General features: G+C 36.0%; 2 protein-coding genes and 1 long non-coding RNA gene across 5 annotated transcripts in view; 1 reads left to right on the top strand and 2 right to left on the bottom strand.

Annotated features, from left to right (window-relative positions):
- The window catches only part of necab3 (N-terminal EF-hand calcium binding protein 3), a 39,941-nt gene extending 36,326 nt beyond the window's left edge, over positions 1-3,615 (top strand). Inside the window, exons 11-13 of the mRNA XM_039691817.2 lie at positions 491-568; positions 1,847-1,938; positions 2,028-3,615. Of these exons, the coding sequence (XP_039547751.2) occupies positions 491-568; positions 1,847-1,938; positions 2,028-2,056 (199 nt within the window). The 3' untranslated portion in view covers positions 2,057-3,615. The remainder of the gene's footprint in view (positions 1-490; positions 569-1,846; positions 1,939-2,027) is intronic.
- LOC148978140 (uncharacterized) lies at positions 369-1,889 on the bottom strand. Its single transcript, XR_016169575.1, has 2 exons — positions 1,749-1,889; positions 369-758 (listed from the first exon to the last, which is right to left on the bottom strand). It is a non-coding gene; the product is annotated as an uncharacterized LOC148978140 (long non-coding RNA).
- Positions 3,616-5,770: 2,155 nt separating the features above from the next.
- Positions 5,771-22,827, bottom strand: part of cbfa2t2 (CBFA2/RUNX1 partner transcriptional co-repressor 2) — a 43,457-nt gene continuing 26,400 nt past the window's right edge. For 2 of the 3 annotated variants that reach the window (XM_039693433.2, XM_039693435.2), the window contains exons 3-11: positions 21,709-21,950; positions 21,289-21,378; positions 15,986-16,167; positions 14,331-14,578; positions 13,501-13,586; positions 12,322-12,529; positions 10,442-10,510; positions 8,859-9,049; positions 5,771-7,111 (exon numbers count right to left, since the gene is read on the bottom strand). In XM_039693433.2, coding sequence (XP_039549367.2) covers positions 6,851-7,111; positions 8,859-9,049; positions 10,442-10,510; positions 12,322-12,529; positions 13,501-13,586; positions 14,331-14,578; positions 15,986-16,167; positions 21,289-21,378; positions 21,709-21,950 — 1,577 coding nt within the window. In that variant the 3' untranslated portion in view covers positions 5,771-6,850. The remainder of the gene's footprint in view (positions 7,112-8,858; positions 9,050-10,441; positions 10,511-12,321; positions 12,530-13,500; positions 13,587-14,330; positions 14,579-15,985; positions 16,168-21,288; positions 21,379-21,708; positions 21,951-22,827) is intronic. The other variant, XM_039693434.2, reaches the window with a different exon arrangement.

The raw sequence follows: 22,827 nt of genomic DNA, 5'->3' as shown, positions 1-22,827 counted from the left end.
CGATTATTCGTTTCACAGCCCTAATATAAATATCAATATCTGCCAATAATATGTCTTTGTAAGAATAAGATGATATTTAAATGCTGTTTATGCTCTGTAGTTTTAAAACAATGCAATGCAACACAGTGATGATTGAGAGATGACCAAATAAACCTTCTTGATGATCATATTTGATACCAAAGTTGCTTCAGTAAGCGTTCAGCTTGAAATATTATTATTCTTGCATTTACTTGATAAAAATCAATAAAGATTTCAGAACATAAAGACACGTAAGGCTCGAGCTGAAGGATGTGTGCACAATTAAACTTAAAGACTTTTACTCGCTAAACTCAGACACAGAAGGACTGGAGGAGATTGAGTGCGACAGGTTTGATCATGTAGTTTGCTTTTATTGCTGTGTGATAACTATAATGCCAGTTATGACTGACCATCAACATGTTTAGATGTCTCACCAGAAGATGCTTGCACTGACTGTGTGTCTCTCGTTCAGTGTGTCCATCCAGAAGCTCCCCGAGAAGAGCTGCTACATCATCTATGAGTTCTGGGAGGACCGTATATCCTGGATGAGGTGTGTGTGTTGAGCAGCATAATGATTTAGAGAGTCGGTTCAAGGGTCTTTGTAAATCAAATCCTAATGGAGTGTATTTTCTCGAGCTGCAGTGAAGCACGCTCTGGTGTGAGGGTTCGTTCAGCCTCCTGCTGGAGTTCTCCGTGTCAGGAGCTCCTGCTGTCAGGAACACGATCACCTCCGTTCTGCTCTGAACACAACAGTCACAACAGTTACACAGTAAAACATCGATTTCCCAGCAAACCAAAATCTGTTCTGAGAACATTTAGTCATTGTCCCATTAAAGAGGCCATATTACACCCTTGTTATAAAGTCTTGATGATGTTTTTGGGCTTGACTCGAAGGACTTTTCATGCCTGAATGTGTGTGTGTGCACCTCTAATGTTTTCCAGCTAGATTATTGAGGGTCTAACTAGCAGATGGCTCGTCTAGAAACACAACGATCACACTGATCTACGAATGAGATTAGGGAACACGAGCCGTCACGTGTACATCTTACATGTTACCCGTGATGCTTCTCATGACAGCGCTGTGAAGTACACGCACGCCTCCTTAAAGATACACTGATCTAATTTAAGAAATAAATCATTTCAGAAATCAATCATAACTTGCAGTGAATAATCCTACAATGTCATTATCTTCTGTGGAGGAAGTTTGCAGATGGCGTGTTTCACCTTCAGAGAAATAAAAAGATAAAAACCTTAATAAACGGTTTGTTGCATCTATTTACACTACCGTTCACAAGTTTGTGGTTGGTAAGATTGTTTTCTGTTTGTATGTATGCCCACCAAGACTTAATTCATTTGATCAAAAATACATAAAAAATTGTGATATATTATTATGATTCAAAATAGCTGTTTTCTATGTGAATATATAGTAAAGTGTAATTTATTTCTGGGATCAAAGCTGAATTTTCAGTCTTTAGTGTCACATGATCCTTCACACATGATGAAATCACTCTAATATGATGATTTGATGAAACATTTCTGATTATTATCAACATGGAAACCAGATTTTGTGGAAACCGTGATACATATTTTTTTTTTCATGATGTATTGGCTTATATTTAAAGCTGAAATGTGACGCTCGTGCACCACTAGTGGCATCTAATGGGACTGCACAAATAAATAAGTTTGCAAGCATGACAGAGACGTCAGATGTCATGAAATGTAACTCAAACCTCAGTTTAGTCTCCTGTGCGCTGAAGCAGCCGGCCGTTTTCATCTGGAGGATGTTGTTCATTATATCGTCTGGTAATATGAGATTGTTTGTCTCCAGTTATTTGCAGTCTGACGCCAGTAAGATGTTCCAGCGCTGCATCATAGACATGCTGGAGGACCCGGAGATCGTGTCCACGATGCTCATGCCAGGTGAGAGAGAGCGTCACATCATTTATCAGTCTTTAATGAGGAGTTATGATGCTTCATCTCTTTAATATCTGCCTGTTTGTTTCTCACAGCGTCCTGGTGGATCATGACAAACAACTAACAGTCCCCCGAAACACCACCGCAACCGATCTGAAACGAATGACCCCATTGTGTCTTTGAATTAATGACTAGCTCTAAAAAATAAATCAGATGAATCATCTGTACATGTGACATACACACACCTTTTTTTGTGTTGCATTTTCTAGATAATGTCTGTCTTATAGTTCACAGAAAACAATCAGGGTTGTGCGTCATTCAGAAGTGGATTCAGATGCTTTTCTCATTCAAGTTTAATTGATGAATTTGAATTGAGATTGGAAATCGGATGCAGAAATATTGAATTTGAATCAGCGTTTAGTTTTATTATAGTTATAATATAATTACTGTAAATTTAAATGTAGTACTTTTTTTTGTCATTTCGTTGAGGTTTAAATAATTTTTATTTCTAAGTTTTGCTTTTTTTATTATTTCCAGTCAGTCATTTTTTAGTCTTTTAAAAACATATTTTTAGAGTTTTTTTTTTTACAGTTTTACGAAAATAATCGTGATTTGCAAAGAAATTAATATAATGCTAAAGTATTTTAAATAATATTATATTTAATAAGCTAAATTTTCATTGACCAATATTAATATTAATATTAGATTCATATTTTGATTGTAGTATTTATCTTTAAGTTGAATGGTGGACCGTTTTTGTTACAAATTAAGATCTGTTTTGAAGGCTTTTATTTTGACAATTTATCTTAGTTTAGATCAGTCTGCTCAGCTGAGAAGAAAATGCATCTATGTGTCAGGGAATGAATAAACATAATTAGTCAAAAAAAAATTATTATGTAAATATTTATGTTTTAGAGCTTGTGTTGACTAATGGAGTTCCTTTGTGTGACTGTATTGCATTTCTTTGGGATTCTCAATGCAGCAGCGTCCCTCTGATATGTTCGGTTCCGATTCAAAGGAACCGATTCTCCAATCTTCAGTTGTGAATGAACTCTGCTCGACCCGCCGCTAACAGACATCGGTGTGATATTCTAATCGCATGTATAGAAAATCAAAGCGTGTTTTACTCCATTCCGTGATGAAGATTTTCAAGCCAGATAGAGCGACTCGCAGAGCTAAATAACAAGAAGAATTCATGTGTTCTCAGTTGTAAATAAATCATTATGATAATAGCGAAACGATCTGCTGCTCGAGTCGAACACGTTTACTTCTCTGGATACTGAAACATGATGAAACTGCATGCAGATTATAGTGTCAGTTGATTTGCAACAAACAATTATTTCTCAAGAGGTATAGGAGTCAGACTGTGAATAGAATATAGTTTTCCTGGAGATGTTATTGTAATTTAAACCTTCCTGAACCCGTTCTGGCCTCGTTTACTCGCTCGAGTCCTTCTGAATCAGGATAAACACGAGACGTTTCTGATTCGTTGGTGAATGATGATTTCTGCATATAGACACTGTAAGATGCTGGTTTGACTGTCTAATTGTTTGAAGATCATGGAAACCTGTTAGTGTTGTACTGTTCATGCATCTTACCTGAAAAACTACCTGACCTTTTTGCTTTAGGATTTTCACTGTATGTGGATTGGTCCATTAAATGAAAATAAAACTCGAATGATTATTCTGTGTGTGGGTTTGTTCCAAGGGGGTAATCCATCGACCGGAAGTTGAAGCTTCGCGGGAGCTGCCATCTTGTAGCAGAACTTCACTCGCGTTAGCATTTCCATTGACTCCCATTCATTTTGGCGTCACTTTGACAGCGAATAACTTTACATCTGAGGCGTTTGAAGACCTCATTTGTCCATTATTTATTTCTAAAGATAGCCTACACGACAATGTATAAAATGCTCCATTACCTTGTAGCTTATGTTATGGCCCCGTAGAAGCAGTTTTTTTGTAAAAGTAGGCTAATGATTGCGTCATAACCAAGCGACTGGACAGGAGGAGAAGCTCGCGGGCAATCGGGGAAACGTGGAGGCAAAATGACAAAATAATTAATCAGAATACCTAGAGAAGTTTCTCCTGCTCACACTCTCCGCCTCTGCAAGTTTCGGAAGGGAATGATTCAGATTTCTAATGCCACAGCCACTAGAAGACAGACGGGCTGCTCGTCAAGCTCTGTTTGAGTCTGCGCGTCAGGAACGGAAGTGCTAAAAAAATCGCCAAAAACGAGCTTCACTTGTATGTCTCAATGGAGTTTCAATGAGACGGCTCTGTCCACTTCTTATACTGAATGGTTTGTTCATCAATCATTTGAGCTTTTTGATATGTTTTGTGTTATTGTTTGTGGATGATCTGTGAGTATAAAGCAGCTGTATGATAGACGTCAAGTCAGAAATATTATTATAGCTACATTTTTTTCAAAAGAAAAAATAAAGATGCTTTCACGCTCTCGTAATGGCACTTCAGCGTTTTTTGTTAAGATACTTCTGAAATGAGGACAGACAGTGATTAGGACAATTAAGTCCTTGTCAACTGGGGTAGACCTGATTGGACTTGATTTTTTTTTTTTTATGTGAGGAAAAAACAAAATAACATGCACTTGAATAAATACATCTGCATCTTAATATTACTAACTTTTTATAAGAACTTAGTATTAATGCCATCATCAAACAGTTAGGCTACATCTATGACACTTACCAGATATAGCCTATACCCTTTCAAGTCACGTTAACACAGGTAGCCTATGTTAATATTTTTGTTCAAAATGTTTTTTCTGACCCTGATTTACCATGGTAAACGTTTATATTTTAGACCTGTCAGGCTGATTTTGGTGAGAAACTGGTACGTGTGTAACTCGTCATATCCGTAAATAGAGAAAGTTGCTCCGCCTATTTTGCCAAGTGTTTGTGGCAGAGGTTAGTTAGTTGTGTGCGCGTGTGTGAGAGAGGGAGATTAGTTTTCCAGCATGTGAATTCGCTGTGACGGACATCTGAACCCTCTGAGGCAGAAGTGTTAAAGTGTTGGTTGAAGTCAAGCAAGTATAATCTGTGGTGTTGCATTCAGACTTTATTTCTGGACTGAATTTTGTGTTGCGTGACTATCATACATTTAATCAAGTTGTGTTCTTCCAAAACACTCTTAAATGTCAAGCAGCTTTATTCGAGTATCATCACGATGACAGAGGAGATGTCTGTGAGGGTCATGTTAACCAATTCCTTTAGTTTAGTAAATCCACACGACTAGAGCTGAGAAAACCAGTGTGTTTCTGCCATCTAGTGGAGGAACAGAACAAAACACCTACTGGAAACATCAGCTACATACTGGAAAACCATTCTGGATTCAGTTGTTTTCAGAATCTTTCATATTGTGACAATGTTGACATATTTAGGTATTACTACTACTACTAATAATCTGTTTTTCCATAATGTTTGTCGACTAAACGTGGTAAAATTGGGTATAATGTCCGTCTCTCATCGCAAAATTTCTTGAATGTTTATGGGCCTCAAATATTTTCCATCTGAAAATCAACATTTGTGATTCATTCACCCCAGTTTTCAGGTTTAAATGGTGAATTTATGTGTGAATTTATTATATGTTGAACTATTTGTTATATGGAATGCGTTTTTCATCTTGTATTCTTCTTAACTCTTCTTTAAATGTCATATTTTAGCACACAAGTTACAGTAAATGCTTCTTACCCTACATTTATGAGGGGTTTCTATTCTATATTATTATAAAATCCATGCAATAACATTACTATTAAACAGATTTTCAATATTATAGAAAAACCTCCGACCATAAGCCGACCTTCACAAACACAATGCCCACCGAAGCCATGTTAATGTCTTTATTTTTTTAATATCTACTTCATACCAATATTCAAGAATTCTCAAAGGAAAAAAATGAATGTCACAGAGTAGCTCACTAAATAAAGATTCTCTTGCACCATTATATTTTACACAATCTGATCATGAAAAAATAAATCAACATGTTGTGTACCGTACGAAACAGGTAATTGAAGACGTCAGTGTGGAAATAAAAGAAAAGAAACAGACTCTACATGTTGAACAAACATCAAATTATGTACATATCCTCCTGAGATTTCGAGTTTTGCATGTTGACGCACACACACACACACACACCGTGTGGTTTCTATGGGATCTGTAACAGGAAGATGATGATTGTACAAACCGACCCTGATCAAATCTGGACCCTTCAGACCACGGTTTGTTAGCCATGTTTAACACACGATTCTCCATCTAAACTCTGATAATATTGTCATTAGAGATGCACCGATATTACAATTTTGGCCAATACCGATAACCGATAATTCTTTATATTTGAAATCCGATAACCGATATATTGGCCGAAAAATCTAAATCCAAATTTCTATATATTTTCGAGAGCCTGATTACAAAAACAAAAGTCTCATCATTATAATCCATGTCCCAAACACACAATTATAATCCCCATTGACTGTATTTTCACTGTAATCATACCTCCATCTTGTTGAACAGTTCGCATCTGAAGCGTCTCAGCTGAAGGAAATAATACATTATTTATCGGCTTTAATATATCGACCAAATTTCCTGATCGGGTCGATAATGATAATGCATCTATCGGCCGATACCGATATATCGTGCATCACTAATGGTCATAAAATAATGATAAACCGACACATGAACACGTCACAGCATTCATTGACAGCTTTGGTGAATCCATCAGTCTTATATTGCTCTGATATGTACAGAAACACACTCATGCACATAAACAAGCGGACAGACGCAACACTGACAACAGTTTGTGCGGGTGAAACTGATCGCAGATCTGCACCAAAACCTCGTGGTCCTGTGGGGTAAACTCGCAGAAGAGTGTCTGAACGTCCCGCTCCCGAATGAAGCGGTGTGTGTGCGCTAGTGTGCGCTGACGTCCGACGCGGGTGTGGACGCGCGGGAGGTTTTCTCGGGGACGGGGCTCGGGACGGGGCCGCTGTCGGGGGCTTTGGCCAGGACCCGCGCACTCAGAGACGAGGGTTTGGGCTGGTTCTGGAGTCCCGGCGCACAGATGAGATGGTGTCGTTCCCAGTCTTTATGCTGACAGAAGGAGCCGCAGTATCTCGCCGCGTTACAGCCGCTGCACGTCTCACTCGCCTTACGACCACAGTTCCAGCAACACTGACACACACACACGGCTCAATTAATCACTGCCATTAGTACAATATTAAACAGTCACACTAAGGTTCATTAGTTAACATGAACAATACTTCTACAGCATTTATTAATCTTAGTTAATAGTTCAACGTTTACTAATACATTATTAATATCAAAGGTTGTATTTGCTATATCATTAATGCACTGTGAACAAGAACAGCTGTATTTTTATTAACTAACAATAATACAGTAATAAATGTAGTGTTTATTCGTAGTTCATACATTTACTAATTTTAACTAATGAACCTTATTATAAAGTGTTACCAACATTACAATATAAATATTAAATTCACACTTTTATCAATGCAAAAATGCATGAAACCTCTGGTACTGTTCGCGTGTCATTTCAGTGAAATTATTGTACTATATTTTAGTTCGAAAATATTATTTTTATTTAATATTTCATATTTTTCAGGGATTTTATGGTACTAAATTATATTTACACATCCGTTATAATCCATTTATTCACTTATTATCTCATCTATCTATCTATCTATCTATCTATCTATCTATCTATCTATCTATCTATCTATCTATCTATCATAAATATATTTTTGTTTTGAAATTGTCAAAAGTGAGAGTAAAGACATTTATAATGTTACAAAATATTCTGTTTCAAATGAATGCTGTTCTTTTGAACTTTCTATTCATTAAAAAATCCTGAAAACAATGCATCACTGTATCCTCAAAAATGTCCTTACCTTTTTTTAACAAATAATAATCATAAATGTTTCTTGAGCAATAAATCCTCATATTAGAGTGATTTCTGAGGGATCATGTGACACTGAAGACTGGAGTAAATTTCCAGCTTTAATCACAGGAATAAATTACATTTTTCAATATAGTCACATAGAAAACAGCTATTTTAAATTGTAATAATATTTCACTGTTTTTATTGTATATTTGATCAAAAATGCCTTTAAAAACATTAAAAAAAAATCCAAACATTTGAACAGTAGTGTATAATATTGTAATTTAATATTTTATTTAATACTGTAATGTCTGTATATTTAATCCATGCCCGCTAATAGTAACATTTAATATTTTTGCACCCAGTTCTGATTTTAAATGTTTTACCAGCACATTTCTTCGGGAAGTAATAATGTGGTCAGGCAAACACCACTAATGTTTGCATTATATATAACAAATGACCCAGTTTGAATATTCCCGACACATCATTTACAGTTTTTCTTTCCATTCATATATTCTTTTACTTATTTAGAGTTTTTTTGTTTTATTACATGGACATGTGTATGAATATAGATGTAAGTGGGTTGTTGCAAGTATGTTAGCACATGGTAGGAGTGTGTGAATATGCATGGCTATAGATGTATGAATATATATATATATATATGTGTGTGTGTGTGTGTGTGTGTGTGTACGTATATATGGATGTGTAAGAATAAGTACTGCACGTATGTATAATTATGTGTGTACATATAGTTTCTCTTTATTATGTCTCTTATTATGTGTATATACAGTTTAGGTATATGACATGTATATTTTGTGTGCATTCTTATGTACATTTAATTTAGTCATTTAATTTTATTACTTTCCTCACGTTTATGTATTCATACGTTTACATGTCTGACTTGTACATCTAACATTCAGGAATGAGGGTAATGTGAAGTCTTGCTGTTAACGGTTCCCTATGTTCGGGAGCGTATGGCTATAGCAGCGCATGGTTCAGACGGTTTGGTGCGTCTCTCACCTCACTGGAGTCCTCCTGCTCGTTGATGACCTGGATGGCGTCTTCCGTGGCTTTCCTCTTGGCCTCCGCGAGGGTTTTCTCCATCTTGGCTCTCTCAGTTGTGATCATGTCGAAGGCTTTCTGCTCGGCCTCGGCCACGGCTTTCTGCACCTCGTCCATCGCCTGCCGCTTCACCTCGTTCACCGCCTCCTCTGCAGGACACAGTCACATATTCATCACGATCATGTGTGATCTGACAACAGGAATCAATCAGTCGCCTTTAGCTCGCTTGATTCAGGTTTAAAAAACACATTAACATTTAACATTTAATATACAACAATATTATTGATCTGCCTGCATTGGCATCATTAAATAAAAACTATATATAGTATTATATATACACACACATAATATATTATAGATATATACACACACATATATATACTGTATATATATATGCATGTATGTATGTATGTATGTGTGTGTGTATATATATAGTTTTTATTTAATGATGCCTATATATATATATATATATATATATATATATATATATATACACATATAGGCATCATTAAATAAAAACTATATATAGTGTATATATATATATATATATATATATATACATATACACACACACACACACACACAGATGAAACTCGAAAAATTAGAATATGGTGCAAAAGTTTTATTCATGCACTTATTTCAGTAATTCAACTCAAAAGGTGAAACTAATATATTATATATACTCATTACATGCAAAGTGAGATATTTCAAGACTTTATTTGTTATAATTGTGATGATTATGGCTTTTTTCCACAATATTCTAATTTTGAATTTGGGGTTTTCATAAGCTGCAAGCCATAATCATCAAAATTATAACAAATAAAGGCTTGAAATATCTCACTTTGCATGTAATGAGTCTGTAATGATGAATATATAATATATAATATATTAGTTTCACCTTTTGAGTTGAATTACTGAAATAAATGAATTTTTTGCACCATATTCACCTGTAATGCCAGTCACACACAAATAACAAACATGGCAATAATCCAAGATATATTGAAAAAATATTATAAAAATATATACTACAACAAATAGGAAAAGAAAATATACAGTGTACTTTATAAAAAATAATAATACAAGTAAACAGGAAAAAAAGATGAGATCATCATATAATAGCAGAAAAGCTTCACATAGAGACCTAGTGCGTTTTGCTTTACTATTTTTCAACCCAAATAGTAACTCAATATAATTTTTCATATCTATTTGAAATAACGAAAAGTTCGTTTTTTTTGGCAGCATTATATGAGAACTGAGCTGAGCTGAAAAAGCGCTACATAAAGGTGACTTGACTTAATATTCAGTAATATAATTGATATATATATATATATATAATCAGTTGAGAACCGAATTGAGATGAGTAATGAGAATTTGAATTCATTGCATATTTGCATTGCTTCATTGCGTTTTCTTGTAATAAAACAATATATAAATATTGAACAAAGAGCTTGTTTTGTTTCTGAAAGTGATTACTGAAAAACAAGACAGGTGGTAGGGGAGAAAACAGGTTTCCCAGGGTGCATCTGGGTTTCCGCCCTTACCGGCTTTCCTCCATATCTCATCAGGCACGAAGCCAGAGCCGGAGCGCAGGGGAAGATCCCTCTGAGAGTCTGCAGGAGATAAAAACAAATATATTACCATCAGAAGCATGTAGGAGTGGTGGATATGGAAGCATGCGGGAGGACGGACGCTTCGGGATTCTTGGGCGGCGTTTGGTCACAGATGGCGTTGAGGAGCGCAGCGTTTCAGACGACATTCCCTCAGATTGGACGCAAATACACAACACCTGCTCGATCAGCAGGCTCACACACACACAGAATACACTTGTATAGAGATGCACGCACACACACACACACACACACACGCACGCGGCTTTGTCTGTTAGGAGAGGATGAGTAACTTATTTCTGTAGTTCACCAGCATCTCCACTAGGGGGCAGTTGATTTAACAGAATTTCAATTTCATGATAATTTTTTCACCCCCATGTCATCCAAGATGTCCATGTCTTTCTTTCTTCAGTGGAAAAGAAATGAAGGTTTTTGAGGAAAACATTCCAGGAAGTTTCTCCATAATAATGGACTTCGATGGGGTCCAAACGGTTCCAGATGTGAGTTTCAGTACAGCTTCCTTCCTTCTTAAGTCTTATCTTATAACAAAATACACATTTATATACTTTTTAACCACAAATGCTCATCTTGCACTAGATGTGATGCGACACAGATTACATAATCAGGTTCAAAGGTCAAGCATGACGTGGGCGGAAGAACCGAGCCAGTGTTTACAAGTGTGGAGAAAGACCATTCAAAAGTTGTTGTGTTGAATGTTAGTTTATTGTTTAAAATGGTCCTTTCGTATCCTGGATGTTTAAATATTTGTGAACACTGGGTCGGTACATCTTACTACGCCACGCTTGACCTTTCAACGTGATTACGTAATGTGTGTCGCATCCCAGCTAGTGCAAGATGAGCATTTGTGGTTAAACAGTATGTTTAATTTTTTTATAAAATGTCTGATGGTTTGTCTAGATGAGACTGTTATTCCTCATCTGGGATCGTGTCGAGACTTTGAAGCTGCACTGAAACTCACATCTGGACCTTCGACCCGTTGGACCCCATTGAAGTCACTATATTGAGAAAAACCCTGGAATGTTTTCCTTAAAGGAGTAGCTCTCTTTTAAAAAAACTTTTGCTGATAATTTACTCACCCCCATGTCATCCAAGATGTCCATGTTTTTTTTTCTTCAGTTGAAAAGAAATTAAGGTTTTTTTGATGAAAACATTCCAGGATTTTTCTCCATATAATGGACTTCAATGGGAACCAAACGGTTCAAGGTCCAAATGAGAGTTTCAGTGCAGCTTCAAAGGGCTTTAAACGATTCCAGACGATGAATAAGGGTCTTATCTAGGAACCTTCGAGTCATGACTCGAAAAAAGATTTGTTCATTTTGATGAACGAGTTTGAACAGGAGAGTCACGAGCGCGCATCACAGAACAGAGCAAGGCGAGCATTTGAGCTTATAAAACTTAAACTTTTTTATTTATTTTTTAAATGATCAATCTTTTCGCTAGATAAGACCCTTATTCATCATCTGAAATTGTTTAAAGCCCTTTGAAGCAGCACTGAAACTCTCATTTGGTCCTTGAACCGTTTGGTTCCCATTGAAGTCCATTATATGGAGAAAATCCTGGAATGTTTTCATCAAAAACCTTAATTTCTTTGGGGGTGAGTAAATTATCAGGAAATTTTAATTCAGAAGTGAACTACTTCTTTAAGCTCTGTAAAATGTCCTCAAACTCTGTGAAATGACCTAATTTGAAATGCGTCTCTGAAAGTCTGGCTGTGCTTTGAAATGTCAGCAACAAAAAAGACAAAAGTTCAACCAGTTTGCGCTCTAAATGATTCTGAACACTAAACGGCTCACCTGCGTTGACTCCCTCTGCCGACAGAGGACTGTGTGTTTTGTTGAAGGGGGCGTTCCCTGATGTCGTCCCGTTCTTGCGTGCGTCGTCGTGCGGGTTTGAGCGTCTCCTCCAGTAATTGAGTTCCTCCCGGTCCGACTCCTGACAGCGCCGCAGAACGCTCACCGAACGACGCGTTTTCTCCACCATGTCCACAATGCAATTCAGCACCTACAACCACACAGATGACAGAGACATTTAATACAGTACATGAAGTGTGTGTGTGGTGTGTATAAATATATACATATATATATATATATATATTCACACAGGAGTCAACATTTGAAGTGGATCAAAAAAGTTTAAAGTTGTCCTAAGACTAGAATGAGGAGTATTGTTCAAAATTCATGTATAACTTTGATGAAAGATTTTGATCCACCTCAAATATTCACTACTGTGTATATATATATATATATATATATATATATATATATATATGCTAATGATTATTATTTTATTTTACCATGGTATTACTGGGTGAATCTCACAAATGAAAAAACTGCAATTATTGCATGTTTTGTTTTTGAGTTTGTTTCTTATCCTCATGATTCTGATTAAATTATCAGTACTGTAAAAACTTACTTATTTAAATAATCACATATTTAAAGTCATTATGTATAAATTCTTTGAATTATTTACATTGTTGCATTAAAGTATTGAGAATGAGATAGCATTACAATAATGAGTTTCACTGGAGAATGTTCTTAATTTTTTAATTATTTTTCAATGCAAAAACAGTAAAATATGCTTATTTTCTTCAGTGTTAAATCAGTGTTATTACTAACTAAAATTATTAAAACGTTTTTTATTGATTGAAGCTGAAACATGAAATACATTTAATTACTAAAACTAAAATATAAATTAATTACAGCTAAATAGAATTATTAAAACAAAAACTAATTTTAAAAAAAATCACATAACAAAATTATTATTATTAAAGCTTACACTAAATCTGAACAAATAGTATATATATAAATCTGAAAAAATACCATAATAGAGGATAAATGATAATTTCAAGTGAAATACAAAGCCGACCCATTTTTGACAGGTTTTGTGAGATTCACCTACTAATACCACAACTTTACCATGCTGTCGGCACAGTACCTTTTTTTTTTAAGAATTATTAATAAATGCAATCTCACATGATCCAGATGTCTCCATTCCTCAGCCCACTCTCTCTCCGTCAGTCTGTGGTCGACAGGCTCCTCGCGATAGCCTCCGTTACTGCCTGGAAATGACCACAAAAACACATCAGAGATTTACTAGTAGTTTAAAACCCTCATCTTTCTCTCGCGTTTAGTAACAAATCCTTCCACACGGGTCAAAATTATTTTTTGTTGTCCAGAAAGCTTATTTGATTTAATTTTGATAATATTTTTCTATTTTTAAATGCAATTTCTTTTTTGATTTTCTGTTATTTTTTATTTTATTTACCTTCAAATTACTAGATTTGATCAATAAATAATATATACAAATATATATATATATATATAGTAATTTAAACACATTCTTTCAACTTAAATTCAAAATACGCACAATTTCATGCATAAACCTTTTAATTTAACTCAAAATATCTTACATTGGCTGTCTTTGCTGACCTCTTGTGGAATAAAAATAATATAACATGATATTTCATGACTCTAGATTGCCTTATAGCTATATGGAGCAAATGAGCCGTTCACTTCCCGCTGGGTCCTAAAGTCACTTCATTCAGTATGCATTGAGATACATATGTAGACATTATAAAATAATATTTTGGTAAAAATTGTAGCATTTTTAGTTAGAACTTTGAGCATTTTTCTGTGTACTGAACCATTCCTTGCATTCCATTTATTCCAATGGGGGTCAAATTGACCCGTGAGGGAAGGATTTGTATCCATTACATTTTTTTGTGTGTGTGTATTAGTGGTTCAAGCGTGACAAAAGTCCTGAGGTCCTCTGATAAACACACACGGGAAGGATGAGTAAGTACCTGGCAGTCGTGGCCTGTCCTTCAGCTCCCTCAGCTCCAGGATTCGGTGAGGCTCTCGGTACAGCTGAGGTGTGCTGATGTCATCCAGCGCGTAGTGTTGCAGAGGGGGTGGAGTCGGGTGGATCTGGGTGGGGAGATGGAGTGGGTGGGCGGGGCTATGTCTGGGGGCGGGGCTAATGGTGCAGATCCGTTTGGCAGGAGGTTCCAGGGAGGCGGGAGGCCGATCGTGAAAGCCATTCTCTTTACTTCTGGAGATAATAACACGTAAGAACATTTAGAAAGGCACTATGGTTTTTGGACCTGTACGATGACAATACCAGGGTCTTTTGTTGAAGTACCTTGCAGTAAATACCATGGTATATTACTATTGTAAGTTAACCATTCAGTTCCATCATGTTAAATTGCAAAGCACGATGATAAATGCTCAGAAAGTGCTATTAAATTTCACTAATAATTACAAAGAAATGGCAGGTACACATTGAATTAAATATAACATTGTGTCTAACATTCAGTTTAAAGACTGAAATAATGTTTTCTTTAAAAAAACTTTTTTTTTTTAACAAATGTTTTTTGGATATTGTACCATGGAAATGTTCACATTTTCTTATGAATGGCATTAAAATGTTTGTTTTTTTGTCATAGTAGATAGCACCATGGAAATACCGTGTTTTGTGGATCATATTTTATTGTCACTAATATCATGGTATGATATCACACCATCATGGCATGTGAATAACCACATATATTAAACTATTATGTTATCTTATAACATAGCTTAAATGATTTTTCAAAGTTGTAAATAAAGCAAAGACTAGGTTTTTCAAGAAAATACTATTTCAGTCCATTTACTTAAAATTGTGAAATTTACTAGCCATTTCTGAGCAAAAAATTGTTTCTACACCAATTTTTTTTGGTCATACCATGTTTTTTTGGACATTGTCTAATGGAAATACCAGTTTATTTATTTTTTTTACTTTTATTTTAGACAGTAATTCCACATTTTCTTATGCGCCATCTTGTCACAGTAATACCACGGTATTTTTGAGATACCTCGCAGTACTACGTAAACATCATGGCATGTGAATAAACATTAAAATGCATTATAAAATATAGTACTATCTGTTTATATATATTGTGTCACAATATATCACAATACAAAAATGCAATAATTTTTATCGTGGACACTGACAATATGTATTGTGTATAGTTCACCCAAAATAACATTTCTGTGTTAGGAAGCAATTCAATGTAGTTCTGCCATGGCTCTTTATTGTTAGGTCTTATTTCTCAGATCATGTTTGCGTGTGCAATACTGTTGCAATTTCTGAGCAAATATTGTTACTACACCAAATTTGTTACAGTGAGTTACACTTACAAAAAATTATCACGGTCATACCATGTTTTTTGGACATTGGATCATAGAAATACAATTTTTTTTCATGCACCATAGCATAAAATGTTTTTTGTTCATGGTACCATAAAAATACCAACATTTTTTGTCTCGTGCTATTGCAATACTATGTAAAATAGTGCATGTGAATATATACAAGTATAGTAGTATCTGGACTGGTACCATAACTACTAATGTAGTTCTGCCATGGCTCTTTATTTGTGGGTGTTATTTCTCAGAGCATGTTTGCGTGCGCTCTTCATACCGGTTGGGACTGTGTCGTTTGCTGCTGTCGTTGGGGTCCAGCAGGAGTTCAGAGGAGTCGGCTGGAGACGGGGCGCTGGTGCTGAGCAGGAGGTGTTCGTGTTGGGACAGATACTGTGCTGGAGTCTGTTTGGCAGCCCGAGCGCAGTGAAGAAGCTCTCTCTGCAGTAAAGGCAGGTTGGCCTGCGTGGAGAACACACTGCGTTCAGATTACGGTAAATCGGATCAAACCCAGCCAGCAATTTTGCGTTTAAAGACGTCTAATAGCCATGCAAACAGCCCAGACGTCTAGACTAAAACAAGGCAAAATTTGAACAGTCAGTGAAAATTTAATAGACATCCAACCATCGCCCAAGAACAAACTAGTCATCTAAAATACAGTGATGTGAATAAGTTTGGACACCCATGCTAAAGTTACCTAAAAAGAGGAATAAAAAATCATCTTTTTGATATTGATCTTAATGCCTTAAAGGACAACTCCGGCCCAAAATGAACCTTTGGTCTAATTACACATTGCTACCTAGTCAACCGTTATCTGAGATTTGTTTTCATGATTGCCGAATGTAAATAGTTTTATCTCTAAAAACAGTTTAGCCTATTACGCTAGTACAATGCTAGTATATAGGGCATAGAGTAATGACAAATAAAAATCGCTTGTTATTACCACTAACAAGGCTCAAAATAGCCCCACACCAAAACGACAGCATAACAAGGGTCCCTACATTCAAACCGAAGCGTTGAGAACTTTGTCAGTGTCCACACAGTTTAATAAGAAGATATTTTATACACACAGTAAATTTCGCGAATACAGGAAGAAGCCATCTTTGAAAAATAGTCTCTACCAGTCGATCTACGAACGCTGATCCAAGTGCGCTGAACTGTGCAGAATCTCATATGGTCCGTTGTTTCCAGAAGAAACACAAACACAAACCGTTTACTTGTCTTCAATATGTACACGTAGCCTACTGTTCGCGCTCACCTTATCACCTTATTCACATCTCACCACCGCACTTGGATCGGCGTTCGTAGATCGACTGGTAGAGACTATTTTTCCAAGATGGCTTCTTCCTGAATTCGCGAAATTTACTGTGTGTATAAAACATCTGCTTATTAAACTGTATGGACACTGACAAAGTTCTCAATGCTTCGGTTTGAATGTAGGGACTCTTTTTATGCTGTCGTGTTACTGTGGGGCTATTTTGAGCCTTTTTAGTGGTAATAACAAGCGATTTTTATTTGTCATTACTCTATGCCCTATACACTAGCGTTATAGGCTAAACTGTTTTTAGAGATAAAACTATTTACATTCGGCAATCATGAAAACAAATCTCAGATAACGGTTGACTAGGTAACAATGTGTAATTAGACTTAAGGTTCATTTTGCGCCGGAGTTGTCCTTAAATTAGAAAAATGAGGAAAACTCCAACCTTTAAGGACACAAATTTTCTTTGTGAATGAATAATGTATCATAAATAAATAAATGTTTTTCCTTAAAATACAGGGTGCATAAGTCAGGGCACCCCTATGTTAAATTCCCATAGAGTCAGGCAGATTTTTATTTTTAAAAGCCAGTTATTTCATGGATTGGGATTGGCATGGATTGGCATGGTTTTACTTCAGTTAGCCTAATAGCTGGTTTGATTCGCATTGAAAGATGATCTTATGGAAAGTACCCCATGCCAATCTCTAGGTGTGGTGGAAGGTGTGTGATGATATTTTAATCTTATACACCCTGTATTTTAAGGAAAACATTTATTTATTCATGATACATTATTCATTCACAAAGAAAATTTGTGTCCTTAAAGGTTTTCCTCATTTTTCTAATTAAGGCATTAAGATCAATATCCAAAACATGATTTTTTATTCCACTTTTTAGGCAACTTTAGCATGGGTGTCCAAACTTATTCACATCACTGTATGAACATGTCAGAGAAATGAAACCAAACACCTTGTAATCACTGTTGACTTTGGTTACATGATGAAATATCATTCATCTCACACGTTTTTTCTCACGGCATGTAACCAAATTCAAGGTTATTTTGGCGGACTGTATCGGGTCTATAGTTGAGACGCTGAAATCCAAACCCACTTTGGAAGCATTTTCTTAAGTGCTCTAAAATAATCAATTAACACCACATTTTTGGCATTTTTCATGATAAGAGTGGAGATAAAGGTCAAAAAGATTTCTTCCTGGACAGACTCGGAGGAGCCGCGATGTGCATGAAAACTCCTGAGCCCGAGGCGTCTGCTCAGCATCACTGCATGTTCTGCTCGCTATTAAAGCTCCAGACTCCAATTTTCACCAACATCTCGTCAAAATAGTCCATAAATCTTTCGTATGAAAACACTTCAGCCACAGGAGGACGAGAAACAATCGCCCAGATGAAACAAAACAGACCCAGGGCTCCGTTTCTTATATGATGAGCATGTGAGATTGATTACTAATGTGAGCCGATGAAGAATATCAGAACCATCTGGCAAACACAAGGGGAAAATACTCTCTCAAGTCAACCCTTTCAAAAGCATAAATTCATTTAGACATCATCTCTCGCTCTCAGTAAAGACCGGGACACACCAAGACAACTAGCGGTGACGCCGCGAAGACTACAGGCGACTGTGAACTAGCATATGTCATATGTGTGTAAGGAAACGACTATCAGCAAGCATCAATAGTCTATATTCATCATTCAAAAAGGGAAACCAAGGCAGTTTCTGAAATATAGGTACTTATTTTTAATACATCCACTAAAAAAAGTTATCTAGTATAAATGTTTGTTGCGAAGATGACGTAAAATTAGAACTTTTATTCTTGCGCACGGACTCGTTTGATAAACTAACAGTCTATTTTTTTAATTTTTCTAAAAGTATAATTTATAATAAGTCTGATATTTTAATTTACACATATTTGGGATAGTTCAGAGGGTCGAAATAGACGGGATTCTCTCTGTGAAAACAATTATTAACTATGTAGTTCCTCAGGGCTCTGTGTTAGGCCCCCTTTTGTTCCTCTTATACATAAATACTGTCAAAGATGCTGCCCGACTAGAGCTGACGTGTGAAACATACCGGAAAAAACAGTCCAACAGACTAATCCAAATCTGATCATTTCAATAATCCAGTTCAACAAAAAATGATTCACACAGCATTTTATGTGCTTTCATTAAAGGAGTAGTTCACTTTTCAAAAAACTTTTGCTGATTATTTCCTCACCCCCATGTCATCATTCCGAGTCAATTGGTCAATTTGTTCGTTTCGTTCGTTGAATGAACCAAATGACTCGGAAAAAGATTCGATGAACGAGTTCGAACAGGAAAGTCACAAACGTGCATCGCACGTCTACTGAGCAAGGCGAGTATTTGAGCTTATAAATCTTATGTTATTTATTAAATGAGTGATCGTTTCGCTTGATAAGACCCTTATTTATCGTCTGGAATCGTTTAAAGCCCTTTGAACAGTTTGCAGTTTGTACTGAAAGTGTCTTTTGGACCTTGAACCGTTTGGTCCCCATTGAAGTCCATTATATGGAGAAATAAGCGGGAATATTTTTCATCAAAAACCTTAATTTCTTTTCGACTGAAGAAAGAAAGACATGCACATCTTGGATGACATGGGGGTGAGTAAATTCAAAAGTGAACTACTAATTATATAAATGATTTTGATTTTAGTTATATTGCTCATATTTACTGATGATGATGCCATCACAATCACAAAATAATTTAGTACTGGCGATAATCACAACAATTCCGTGTTCATGGAGTCTATTAAACATGATCCCCGAAGAAAAGGGTCTGGAATGCTTTCAAATGTTTCCTAAAAGAGAACAAGAATCTCTAGTTTTTATTATGAGAACGACAAACATCTCTGTTCATGATTAACTTTGTCCTCCTCTCACATATGCTGCCTGTCATTCACGTTCTCTTGTTTTGCGCCAGCAAATATTCCCGGACAACTGTGTTAACCGCTGCCGAGCTCCATATGTTACTCGGGCCCCGTAAACACAACCTGCAACGGTTTATAGTCGTGTTTCACACTTCCGACCGCCTGGAATTCTCGGAAGTCTCCGATGGCTTCATAAATCACCAAATGAAATATAAGATACCTTCCACTTTCTCCGTTCAGCATCTCTCTCATGCATGGCACTTTAAAATCATTGAATTCAAGCAGCTTCACATGTTTTATTGACTAATATCTCCAACACTGCTGTCATATGGAGTGTTTTATTGGCTTTTTTGAGGGAACGCTCTCTAAACTGTGCCTAACAAGGTTCTCTCAAAGTTATATCGGTAACATTAATAGAACGTTCGTTTTCAGGGAAGTTAGCAGGTCTAAGATCTATTTAAATGTAAAACTTGTTTTGAATGTCCAGAGAAGATTCAAAAGTAACATTCCATGTTTGCAGAATAATAAAAGTGGTTACTACGAATAAAGTTTTCAAAACTTAATGTACAAAAAGAGTACTTTTGCTGATAATTTACTCACCCCCATGTCATCCAAGATATCCATGTCATTTTTGACAGAAAGACATTTTTGTTTTTGATGAAAACATTCCAGGATTTTTCTCCATATAATGGACTTCAATGGGGTCCAAACGGTTCAAGGTCCAAATGAGAGTTTCAGTGCAGCTTCAAAGGGCTTTAAACAATTCCAGACGATGAATAAGGGTCTTATCAAGCGAAACGAGCGGTCATTTAAAAAAAAAAAAACAACAACAAAGTTTAAGTTTTATATGGTCGCCTTGCTCTGTTCTGTGATGCGCATTCGTGACTCTCCTGTTCGAACTTGTTCATCAAAATGAAAGAATCTTTTTTCGAGTCATTTGGTTGATTCAACAAACAAAATGAACAAATTGACTCGGAAAAAGATCCGTTCATTTTGATAAACGAGTTCAAACAGGAGAGTCATGAACACGCATCACAGAACAGAGCAAGGCGACCATTAGAGCTTATAAAACTTAAACTTTGTTGTTGTTTTTTTAAATGACCGATCATGTCACTTGATAAGACCCTTATTCATCGTCTGGAATGGTTTAAAGTCCTTTGAAGCTGCACTGAAACTCTCATTTGGACCTTGAACCGTTTGGACCCCATTGAAGTCCATTATATGGAGAAAATCCTGGAATGTTTTCATCAAAAACCTTAATTTCTTTTCGACTGAAGAAAGAAAGACATGGACATCTTGGATGACATGGGGGTGAGTAAATCATCAGCAAAAGCTTTTTTAAAAGTGAACTACTCCTTTAATGGGAGGCTGGGATACGACACAAGGGCGAGTTAGTGACAATCTATTCCTTTATTGGCCATTTACCTTTAAGAATGGTATGACGAAGGGCCTTAAGGGGAAGTTTGTGGCTTCTTGCAGTCTGGAGTGAAACTCTTCAATGGTTACGGTGGAATTCTATGGGGAAAAAAAAAAGACATCGCTAGTAAACCCGTTTCGCATTCGATCGAACCGTATACAGGTGAAACGTAAAAAAATAGAATATTGTGCAAAAGTTTTAATTTTGATGATTATGGCTGACAGCTTATGTAAACCCCAAATTCAAAATCTCAGAAAAAAAAAAAAAAGGATTTTAAATACAGAAATGTCGGCCCTCTGAAAAGTATAATCATGCATATGTATACTAAAAATATTAGTTTCACCTTTTAATTTGAATCACTGAAATACTTTTTGCACAATGTTCAAATTTGTCGAGTTTCACCTGTATTATGCATGTAATAGACGTACCACTAAAGCGAGCACCAGGTTTCGGACGCTCTCCCCGATCTCGGGCGAGATGTCGTTGCCGAACTGCTGTAGAGTGGTGAGGAAGCGCTTCAGTTTGCTCAGCTGGCGCGCGCCACAGGTCGCCGGAAGCTGCTGATTGGCCAGTGAAGAGGAAGATGATGACGACGGCCCGTTGCTGTAGCGCTGAGGCGGAGACGGAACGGCGTTGAGCATCGGGGGGGAATGGTTGATCCCATTGGTCACTGCATGAACAGAGTATGAGATTATTAGACTTGCGATGTAAGGAATGACCTGAAAACACACTATTTTAGGATTATATACTTATCGTTTTATATTTATAGCTATTCTTACAATTATTTATTTTTATTATTAGTTTTATTTAGTAATTATTATTAGTAGTAGTTTTCCGTTTTAATTTTAGTTGAAAGTTTATTCATTTTTTTTCTTCTTCCAGTTTTAGTATTTATTTATTTCCAGTTCCTTAATTCTTAAAAGTTCATGTCATAATTCTATTGTATCTTTATTCCAATTTAATACCCCGTTTTTCACTACATAGAATTTTTTTTACAAGTTAAAGAATTTGTGAATTGTTGTTTAAATGTCAAGCCACAGTTTTACTGGTTAACTCAAAAATCATAAATAAAGACTCTTAACAGGGTAAATTGCTTAATAATTCAATGTAAATGGTCTGCTATGCACTCAAATTATGTACTTCGCTGGTGACATGTACTAAGAGTATTATCACATGCACAAATGCTGTCACATGCTGTTTGTGTAAATATGAACTAAATTGCATTGAAATTCTTTTTTGTTCTATAGTTCAATATACATTTAATAACTATAGCTTCAGTCTCCGATTCATCAGCTTTTAATACATTTTGAGTAGACTCGCCAAAAAGCGAATCTACTTTATCATTAGGAGTGAATACTTCTCAATATATACACTATATACCGACTAAAAATAGTAAATGCATGATTCCACATTGGAAATATCAAACAACCAGTATGCCACATTGTTGTCACATGACTTCACTTCTGGTTTATTCATCACTGCTATAGTTTTGCAATAGTTTTTTAGGATTTCCACGCATGCAAAAAATTTAAATCCTGTGAAAATGG

This window comes from Pimephales promelas, chromosome 8 (genome assembly GCF_988280905.1).
Source record: "Pimephales promelas chromosome 8, fPimPro1.hap1.1, whole genome shotgun sequence".
In the NCBI taxonomy this organism is placed as follows: domain Eukaryota; kingdom Metazoa; phylum Chordata; class Actinopteri; order Cypriniformes; family Leuciscidae; genus Pimephales; species Pimephales promelas.
The sequence above is the reverse complement of the archived record's forward strand: the minus strand, read 5'-3'. Positions and strand labels throughout refer to the sequence as shown.